General features: G+C 35.1%; 1 protein-coding gene across 2 annotated transcripts in view; it reads left to right on the top strand.

Moving 5' to 3' along the window:
• LOC107599671 (arf-GAP with GTPase, ANK repeat and PH domain-containing protein 3-like) overlaps nt 1-11,476 on the top strand; it is a 77,806-nt gene that overhangs the window by 45,480 nt on the left and 20,850 nt on the right. The window contains exon 2 of one of the 2 annotated variants that reach the window (XM_016291326.1): nt 6,539-6,587. The exons of the other annotated variant lie outside the window; for it this stretch is intronic. Within the exon in view, the coding sequence (XP_016146812.1) occupies nt 6,539-6,552 (14 nt within the window). The 3' untranslated portion in view covers nt 6,553-6,587. Of the gene's footprint in view, nt 1-6,538; nt 6,588-11,476 lie in introns of those variants that run through there. 2 annotated transcript variants of the gene reach the window in all.

Below are 11,476 nucleotides of genomic sequence, written 5' to 3'. Positions count from 1 at the left end.
TCCTCACAATTATATTCCTCCTTAGAGAAAAATGGTATCTGTGAGTTTTTCCAGTCAGGATTTAGACCGTATCAAGACCACAGGAACCAGATGAGTCCTCTGCACAATGTGACTTTGCTGCAGCCTGGAATTGAACTGCTGATTTTGTCTGGCCAGAGGAGAACTGGCCCCCCGACTGAGCCTGGTTTCTCCCAAGGTTTTTTCTCCATTCTGTCACCAATGGAGTTTTGGTTCCTTGCCGCTGTCGCCTCTGGCTTGCTTAGTTGGGCACACTTCATTTCCAGCGATATCGGTGACTTGATTGCAAATGATTGCAAAGATACTATTTAAACTGAACTGAGCTGGATGATGACATCACTGAATTCAATGATGGAACTGCCTTTAACTGAAAAATTAGTGTTTACTATTATCATTTTGCATTATTGACACTATTTTCCTAATTAATGCTGTTCAGTTGCTTTGACACAACCTGTATTGTTAAAAGCGCTATATAAATAAATGTGACTTGACTTGACATACATGCATGCATGCACGCGCGCGCACACATGCGCGCACACACACACACACTAACACGTTATATAACACTTTCTATAACTAGCTGTATTTATACTGTATGTATTAAGTAGAGCTGTATTTAATTATTTTTTTAATTTTATTTAGTAAAATGAATTAGATATTGGAATTTTATTTTATTGTTTTATTTTACTTTTCCTTGTAATTTAGTTATCTCATTTGCTCTCTGTTATCATTAGTCTTTAGATGTTTGACAAATAAAAAAAGTGTATTAGATATTTGTGTATTAGATATACACTTTTTTTTGTTTGTCAAACTTCTAAAGACCAACAATAATACAGCAAATGAGATAAATAAAATTGCAAGGAAAAATAAAATAAGTAAATAAATGTTATTTCAAATATCCAATACATTTATTTTATTTTTCCTTTCAATTTAGTTGTTTCATTTGCTGTCTTTTATTGTTGCGCTTTAGAAGTTCGACAAATAAAAAAAAGTGTTTAAAGAAAATGGATGCCATATTTTGACTAATGCTCTTTTTTCTTTTTCTATGTCCTGTGCTTCCATGTTGAAATGACTCCTGATGACATCTGATTTTCAGGTAAGACATTTCTCTTTAATAAACTGGCACACTGTTTACTTCTACTGCTGTTGTAAATACAGTACAAATCACTAAGCACCACTTTTCAAATGTATTTACATTGCTGGTTCAGAATGGCATCGTTTAGCTGTAAGAGACGGCAATGATTGCATTTTAGTCAAAAAGATATGTGGTGTGCACTTAGTAACACTCCATGCATTTTAAAGGTATAAAAATGCATTTTGATTTATTGAAAGCTCTTGAGTGTAATTTTGTAACTAGTGTATACCACGCTGCTACCACGTAACAGCCTTATTTAAATGCGGTTTCACCATCCAAATGGCGTGACAAATCAGATTTGAAAAATACTCCAGAAATGTTTTCCTTTCTGAAATGTTTTTTTCTTTTCTTAAGCGTGTCATTACAGCTCTTTGCTATCTTTATAATTGTATATGGTGAAACTCTTGTTTGAAGTATAACTGAAGAATAGTTTAAGTGTATGGGACTTATTTTATATATGTTCATATTGGCTTTACTTATTGCATAGAAAATAGAGTCAAAGCTCATCTTAAGTCGCAGCGCAGTTTAAACATTTAAACATGAAACAGAGCCAGCAGATGAATCATATTTAATTTATGAAGTGGATTATTTATGTTAGTGGTTCTCCGTATGGAAAATTGTTTGATGTGTGCTGCGGAGTGCCTCAGGTGTATGTATTGGGCAGCATTCATTTGCAAATACATGGACATGTTTTCATAATTAACACATTTCATTAAAACATGCCCAGGTCACATTTTACCCCACTATCAAAAGAAAAATAAGCTGTATTACATTCACTTTTATGCATTTGGCAGACACTTTTATCAGAAGCAACTCAAGTCATATATTTAATCAGTTCACACATTCCCTGGGAATCAAACCATGACAAGGTCATTCTCATTACTTTAATAAAGGATTTTTTAAACAGTATTACAATACAATTCCATGCATTTTTCATTAAAATCTCATGAATTAAAAGCAGTAAAACAAATACTTCCATAATTAAATGTATTTATTTATTTATTTTTCTTAATGTTTAATGTTGTAATAATGAGATTTTAATTCATTACAATAAGGAGAGTTTAGGGGCAAATGTTCTTAATTGTCATAAAACATAATGTCACAAAATGCAAAAAATAATTTTTCCTTAATACATTTGGGAAGTAATATGACCTGGACAAGATCCTGATTTTAATGCATTATAGTAAGGAGAATATTGGGGCAAGAAATATTTTCTTAATTGTCATAAAAGTTATGTCACTAAATGAACAAAACAAATTAATTACAAAATAAATAAAAAAAAAATTCCTAATACAAAATATAATTTCTAATTTATTTTTTCAGATTTTGGGGAGTAATATGACATGGACAAGATCCTGATTTTAATGCATTATATTAAGGAGAGTTTCAGAGCAAATTTGTTTTTTATTGTCATAAAAATTGTCACAAAATGAACAAAAAAAGAGAATTTATTTTTTCCTAATACAAAATATAATTTCTAATTTATTTCTTCTGATTTTGGCCAGTAATATGACCTGGACAAGATCCTGATGGGTTTCGTGAGAATCCATACATAGTATGCATAATATATAATGATACACTAAGCTGTGTGAATGCATCAATGTCATATATAATAGTGAATGAGTATTCAATAAGTGAGATTTGAAGGCTGAAGGGGTCGTGTCTTTGTGATCTTGAACTGATTGGTGTATCTTGATTGCTTGAGCTTCGCTGGCCAGATGCTTTCATTTCTCCATTTCTCGTTCTCCCCTCCCTCTTTCACAGCAATCAGTCGCATCCCTCTCTCCCCTATCTTTAGGAGTCAGGCATGTAATTATGTTGGCTTGTTAGTGCACGCGTGTGTGTGCGTGTGTGTACACGCTTCTGGAAGGAGGAGGGAGGCACAGGGGGTGTTGTCGAACCTGCCACTTTGAGCTGGTGCATCAATTACCCGCTGGGTGTCTCTGTCACGTACACACACACACATACATGTACACAAACACAGTCATGGCTGTTTACAGACATTAGGACTAAGAAATACACGCATAGTGACTATAAATAGCATTCTCTCACATGCAATTATGCATTTTATGCACACAATGAAGTGGGATTACCACACCTGAGGTTCAGATGCTGTGATTTTCCACCTATATGGGTGTGTGAGGTCTCTCGCCCCGAGTGTCACCTGCAGGCTTTACAGCTGTGAGTTTGGTGTGTTTGTGAATTCTCACGGGTGAGCGTGACGCAATCTGCTCCAGATCAGGCTCACGTGTGTTCAACACCTGCTCCGATTTGATCGCTTTCTGTAAGAATCACACGCGCACAAATTTATGAGGCTGTTGTGATGAGATTCTCATTGTGAACATGAAATAAAAGAAGTGTGACATTGATGTTTGGTGAACACATGCTGCTTTTAAGTTATAAGTTGAAAGATACAGATGCTTATAGCTGTTTACAAGTGTTTGCGCAAAGTAGCACACTGGTTTCATACCACCATACACACACACACACACACACACACACACACATATATATATATATATATATATATATATATATATATATATTAGAAAAGGATTAATAGATCATCAATCTTAGGTTAAGGTTTAAAAATTCCATTACGAATGATTTGTTGGCCAGCTCTTCTTTCCAGAGTGCTGTCAGTTAATATGATTGATATTACAGGTATGAATATTTCATAGCGTTTATAATGCCACGCTGAATCTTCTAGAACCCAGATTCTGCTGTGTCACTCAGAGCTAGACTGTTGGTTTCACCGTAAGATGTAAACCTTTCTGAAACAGCCTTTCATCTTCCCTTCAAATACTTTCTGATATGTTCAGGTCCTATTTTCTGTTCAGTTCAGGTAGTAGAAATGGCTCTTTTTTTTTTTTTTTTTTTTACCCATCAAAGCATTGTAATGGTTAAAAGTGTAATTTCAGCCTAAAGTCATCTGTCGTAGGTGCCGTCTTTAATCCAGTTTTCCTTTTCAGTTCTGACTGTGTGCACATCATTTCACGTAGTTAGCCATTTCGGCTCTAACGGCTCTAGTTTCCGACTTTCATCCTTTTCATCCTGTTTGCATCTGTCTGCAGATTGAGCCATTTCAGCTTGTTAGTTTGTAGCTGGTTTATGCATGGATAAATGGAGTTATCTACTCTACCCAGGCAGAATCCATTTTTTGTGTCTTTGTAAAGTGGCTCGTACTGTCTTCACTGCGGTTGTAAGGTGTTATGTATGACTAAAGGGTGTAAATCACTTCAGACCTGCATATGTTACCACAGCAGCCAATCATGCAAGTCACGTTAGCATATATTACCATAGACGCCGAAGAGAATATATCGAACTGTCTGTTACTTTATGGCTCTGCCTTAGGGCTCTGTGTGTGCGTGTCTGTGTGTTCTTGTCTTGGTCTTTTGTTTTCCCTGCCTCAGGTATGTTTTCCTCAGTAGTTCATGTTCTGAATCTTTTACATTAACAAAAAGGTATTACTTTGGCCTTTGGACATAGTTTTCATGGTAATACCATGTTTTTTGTATGATGGTAATACCATGTTTTGTTTTTTAAATGTGTATCGTGTATCATGGTATTGCCATGTGATACCATTTAAGTACCACGGTACCATCACAATACATCTCCCTCTTTTATTTTATTTTATTTTATTTTATCAGTGTTATTTGGAGGATGAGTAACTTCACGTCACATGTTCTGTTAAAGCAATTTTTTTTAATTTAGTTGTCATCTTTTTATTTTATTTAACTTAATTTGTTTACCATTGTACCACCACAGTGTATATCTCTCATTTTATTTTATTTTCAATAAAATACAAATGATATTTTTCCACAAATCCTTTTGATAGAGCTTAACTTGAACCTAGAATATTCCTTTAACTTTTGAGCCTGCTAGAATTATTTTTTGATTACAATCCGGTGCTATATAAATAGAATTAATTAATTAAATTTAATTATATATTTAAATTTAATGGCATTAATTGCTTTGAAGCCGGCGGTTTGCATGCATTTTTTAAATCCGAATGCACAGTCCACCGTAAGTCCATGTCGTCCTATTTAACTCTAGCTTATAGCATTAATGTTAGCATGATACACCCTTTTCAACCCATTTTACATGCATAACGTGTGCTAGTTCTGAGTGAAACAGAATATTCATCAAGAATAAATGTTGGACTGTGTTATTTTGCCCAACATTTATTTAATTGATTGGATGAAATTGAAAAGTTGGCATTGCATACCAGAATCGAGCGAGAAATGAATGTGAGTTTGCTGAAATAATGCCTAAATATGTATTTGGCTATTGGCTAACATTTTCCATTTTGATTCAGTGTTGATTTTAAAAGCGAGTTGTTGAAACCAGGAGTTCACTGCAGCCTGTTTGACTAACTTTGGCAGAAGTAAGCCGTTGCCTGTGGTTTCTCCGAGCTCTTGGCAGGGCTGAGCCGTGTAGCATGGGTTGGCTGGAGCATCTCTTGAAGGTCCGCCAGACCTTGGAGCTGACGCAACTCTTTCCACGCTAGTTACATTCGACATTTCAGCACCTCTGATTTTCTCCGCAGAATAGAGTGAAAATGACATGTTGTGGGACACGTGTATGTAGCCTACATCTAAGTTTTACTAGAAAAAAATTGCCTTTAGTTGTGTGAGTGCACTCCTAAACATCTTTGATTTTTTAAAGAAATTAATACTTCTGTTGAGCAAGGATGCACTGAATTGATCAAAAGTGTCAGTAAAGACTTTTATAATGTTATGAATTTCTATTTCAAATAAATTGTTCTTTTGAACTTTCCATTCATCAAAGCAGCACTGCTTTCAAAATTGATAATAAGAAACATTTCACTGAAGACTGGAGTAATGATGATGAAAATTCAGCTTTGCATCACAGGAATAAATTAAATTTTTTAAATATATTCAAATAGAAAGCAGTTATTTAAAATTGTAAAAATATTTCACAATATTACTGTTTTTACTGTATTTTTGATCAAATAAATGCAGCCTTGGCGAGCACGTCTTGGTAAAACTGAGAATATTGGCATTGGGGCTGTTTTTCAAGTTGGCTGTTAGCAACATGTCAAGCTTTTCCTAAGCCAAAATCTTCTCATCAAAACTTGCTTAAATGATCAGAATAAATAACAGAACAATCAAATGGGGAAAAAAATGAAGCATTAAAATATCATTTTCACAAGTAGCAAGTGAGCAAAAATTACGGGTCATTTAAAGTCTCTAATTGCTGAAATGTCCCTCATGGAAGAAGCTAAAGTGTTTTCTTGCCGCTTCGCTGCTTGTAGCCTGCTAGCGGCGTCAACGGCAGATTGCGCAGCTTCAGTACAACCCGCACACATTTATTCGAGTCATATTCATCCCAAATGTCGTTCTCTCTTGCCTTTTCATTCAGCTTTCACACGCTAGGAGCCAAAGCCTCATGAATGTGACCCGAGCGATCTGTAGAGCCGTGACGTCACTCGCCCCGCACGCCACATCCTGCTCGGGCAGCCGGCGTGCAGATCTCCTACCCGTTTACAGGGAAAGGTTGGATTGAGCTGGCCGGATGCAAAGAGGGGGCTTGTCCTGCTTCCCCTCAACAAAATCCTCTTCACACTCTCCTCCGCCATCTGGAGAGGATGCCAGTCGCTGAATTTAGACGCGTGAACCGGGAGCCGTGCCAGTTCAAGGGGATGCACTCGGAGCCCGGCTTGTCAGTATGGAGGGTCAAACTAATTGAGAGAGACGTAGTCTGTCTTGGATAGTCAGAACATTTTACAGCTTAAAAGAGTGATGGAAAAGAAACCACCATATTAAGTGTGTGTATTAAGACTCACAAAACAATGTTTTTAGCAAGCTGAGCTTTAACGGCATGTATTATGAATGAAATCAATCGAGTAGTTTAATCTGCTCGCTCTAATGCCCTCTAATTTGAATCAATGCAGTAATTTGTAAACAGAAAAAATAACACTCTCACAGCAGGAGAACTGACCAATGAGATTTTACTGTGGGCGGGGCCAAATCCCCCTGATCTCGCCTGAACATAGTGTTTCATAGCCGAGACCTTCTGAATCCTCAGTAACTGACGCAGGTGGCTTTTTAAACTATTTTAAAACAGATTTTAAAAAAAATCAGATTTAGACATTCACAGTAAAAGATTGGTGGAGAATTATAAACCTCATGAAAGTAGTGTTCAGTTCTATGTTCATGTATTTCCTATTCTAACATTATTCCTTAATTCTTGCAAAATCGTAAGATGAAATAATTAAATTTTGTTGATCAGGATGAATCATCCATTTATTTATTGATTATTATTTATTTTTTTTTAAATAGGTTTATTTTCTAATTGGTTGCAGGTGGTTTTGGGGAGGGACATTTTGTTTTAGAGAACATTTGATTGGTCGAAAATCTTTGTAGTGCAGGATGAGTCATCAAGATTTTTAAGATGTTTTTATCTGGTGGAAATTTAACATGCGGGTCTGCAGAAAGTTTTCATGAACATTTTGGAGGTGATCAGCATCACTACTCTTCAAATGTTTGGGGTCGGTAAGGATTGAAAGAAGCCTCTTATGTTCCCCAAGGCTGCATTTATTTGATAAGAAATACAGTAAAAACAATAAAAATGTGAAATATTATTATAATGTAAAATAACTGTTTTCTATTTGACTATATTGAAAATTTTAATTTATTCAGCATCGTTACTCCAGTCTTCAGTGTCACATGATCCTTCAGAAATCATTCTAATTTGCTGATTTGCTGCTCAAGAAACATTTCTTATTATTAATGTTGAAAACAGTTGTGTCGCTTAATGTTTTTGTGGAAACGGTGCTTCATTTTTCAGGATTTTTTGATAAATTACTTTAAATTGTACATATTGATCAATTTGATGAATCCTTGCTGAATAAAAGTAATTACTTGACCACAAACATTTGAATGGTAGTGTAGATGACCTTAAAGTGAATACATTTTTTTCTTTCTACATGTCATCTTAAGGGTTTTTCCATTGTTTTAGTTTTAGTATAACATTATAATACCATTCATATTTTTACTTTTTTTATAATTTAAAGAAGAAACCAATCCGATGTATATTTGATATTTGAGGCTTAATACTATAGAAAAGCACTAAAGGTTTTTCAGTTAGAGTGTTTTCAGCTTGTTTATTTTCATATAAAAATACGGCATGCAGTTGCATCAAACAATGGTATAAACATCATTCAATGTAAATTGTGATAATCGCAATTACAATTTCAAGGGAATAATCGACAATTAAGATTTTTGTCATAATCGTGCAGCCCTGATTTACACTGTCTTATGTGCTCAGTGAGGTATTGTGGCAGATTTAATGGGAACGTGCCATGTACCTGCAGCCCGCGCTGTCTAATGAGCGGCACGAAGCCCAAAACACTCCCGGCTTTGTGTGTGCATTTTAACGCGTGCGTGTGCTTGTTAAGAAACGGCTAAAGGTGCAGTTGCAGCACTAGTGGTGCGAAGAGGGATTGTAATGTCAGTCATATGCATATGTTTGCGCACGTGTATGTGTTTGTGAGTATGTGTTTGTCTGAAAATACCTGGAGGTGCTGTTTCAAACCTCCTGGAGTGTAGAGGGAATGTTATCTTCGAGTGTATGTGTACGTTGGATCAGATCGAATCCCTGTGGTGAGAAATGTGTGTGTGTGTGTTCCTGCATTTTATTGATATTTATTATCTGTGAGTGTGTTCAAATGCTCCCCACCGACCCACTTCACCGCTGGTTTGATCATCCTCAGACGTTCCATGCCATGAAAACACTCGTAACTCTATTCCAACCACATGCTGACATGTTGAGTCTCATGATGTACAATAATCTGTGTGTTGAACCCGTTTGAAAGGTATTTTATTAGGATTCACAATGTGAGAGGCTTGCTGGGATTCTGGGTAGCTTATATTTGTTTTTCTCTACTATGTAGGTGTGTGTAAAGTTCTTGTGGGAGCTGATGAACCTACACCTGTATGCTTAAAGGAACAGTTCAACAAAAATATAGTGTTTTGAAAGATTTTCAGTTCATTTTCAGTCAGCCTGAATTATTACATGGTATTTTAAAAAGACAAGTTATAGTTGCTCTAAACAGGACAACAGGTACCATGAAATTGTGTTTGAAACAACATGAAAATAAATGATTACAGAACTGTAATTTTTGGGTGAACTATTCCTATGAAGACAACCGACAGCCAAGGGTCTTGTCCCATCTTAGGGAGGCCAGCTTAGATGTTGATATGTTTCTAATGGATGTCTTCCTCTCTGTAAACCACAGCTGCATCTCCTTTGCCATGACAAATGATGAAAAAAGCATCACGCCTAAAATATTACCACGAAATCATGTTAAAGAGAGAGTTCACCCAAAAATGAAAATTCTGTCATTAGTTACTCACCTTCATATCGTTCCAAACCTGTAAGACCGTCTGACACGGAAGAGAAGAAATTGTTGAATAAAGTCGTTATTTTTGTTTTCTTTGTGCACAAAAAGTATTCTCGTAGTTTCATAATATTACGGTTGAACCACTGATGTCACATGGACTATTTTAACGATGTCCTTACTACTTTTCTGGGCCTTGAATGTGGTAGTTGTGTTGCTGTCTATACAGGGTCAGAAAGCTCTCGGATTTCATCAGAAATGTCTTAATTTGTGTTCCGAAGATGAACTTATGGGTTTGGATCGACATGAGGGTGAGTAATTAATGACAGAATTTTCATTTTTGGGTGAACTATCCCTTTAAGTGCTTTTGAGGAGTGCAGTTCTTGTCTTTCTTTTTTATTTTATTTTTATTTTTTTGGATCCTACACATACAATCTTGTATAGTGAAATGTAATATATATATATATATATATATATATATATATAAAAAAAACTAATAAAATTAAAATAATAATAATAATTAGTAGTATTAGTATTAAATTATTATATTATATTAGATAAAATATATAAATATATTAAAATAATAAATGTGCATATATTAAAATTAATTGTATGTTATATAAATATATGAATTAAAACAATACAATTTTATTAATTTATATGTATATACATTTATTAAATATATTATTATTGTTATTATTATTATTAAATTAGTTTCTATATTATATTTGATAAAATATACATATTTTTGAAAATAAAAATAAATGTAGATATTAAAATTATATATTATATAAAAAATAAGTTACTATATTATACAAATAATAAAAGTTTATTAATAATAATAAAAATGTATAAACGTATGTTATACTGTATATTATATATATATAGTATATATTTATTTAAATAGTATATTATATAAAGCTTGCTTAATCAGTTCATAACTTTGACCTTCCATTATATCTTCCATTAATCATTCATAATTTATTTTCAATTTCTGCTAGTCCATTTACATAAGGACTCTCAATTAATCTGATTTCTTTGAAGTGGATTGATGTGAAAAATATCTCTTTCCGAAGCTGATCCAGAGGTTAAATCTGTGTTTTCATTCATTGAGTGTGTCACACGGCGAGCTGTCTGTAAACTGGAAGCTCATTTAGCTGTTTTCTGTGGACGTTTCTCTTTAGTGGATGTTTTGGACCTGTAAATGCTCCACATACACAGTGTTTGGAGGTGTTTGTGCTACACGAGGCACTTTTGCAGTGCGGTTTCCACCTTTCTCTCGCTCTCTGTTTCGCTCTTTCTCTCGCTTTCTCTGGCTGTATGAATGGGTCTGTAGGCGTTTCTCCCTGTTGTGCGAGCGTTACCAGTGGAACGGGACAAGGACCAAATTAACAGAAGGGAGAGAACAGCCCTCGTACACACAACGAGCATGTGTGATATGCCCATGTGTCTATTGCTGTTGTGTGTGAGGTTGAATACTACACCGTCTGTTTTATGTAACCAGCATGCAACTTGAATGAATGACAAGGTTCCGTCTTTCCTTGTCATTGTGCTTAAAACAAGAAATTTGTATTTTAGAGGAAGTATAGAGTGAGTTTACTTCTGACAGTTTTAACACCATGTGTAATATTTTCAATGCTAAAATACTTTCTCCTGGGAATAATAGACTTCTTGTGCCATAGAAACAGAGCATTTGTGCCATAGAAACAGAGAGAGTGGGCAACATCCTAGCAACCAGAAGGGACACTCTCTCAACTGCATTACAACAACTAAAAACACCCTAGAATACATCTAACAATGCCCTAGCAACAAACAGCCTAGAAACGCTCTCACAATGACCTAGTGACCACCTAAAACATCAGGAATACTGTACATTAACAACATTCTAGCAACACCCTAGAGACTGCCTAAGATTGCATAAAACCCCAGAACACCCTACCAACAGCGTAGTAACGCCA

Source organism: Sinocyclocheilus grahami, unplaced genomic scaffold (assembly GCF_001515645.1).
Source record: "Sinocyclocheilus grahami isolate Dianchi unplaced genomic scaffold, SAMN03320097.WGS_v1.1 scaffold270.1, whole genome shotgun sequence".
Classification (NCBI taxonomy): Eukaryota; Metazoa; Chordata; class Actinopteri; order Cypriniformes; family Cyprinidae; genus Sinocyclocheilus; species Sinocyclocheilus grahami.
This window is presented reverse-complemented; position numbering and strand designations above follow the sequence as displayed.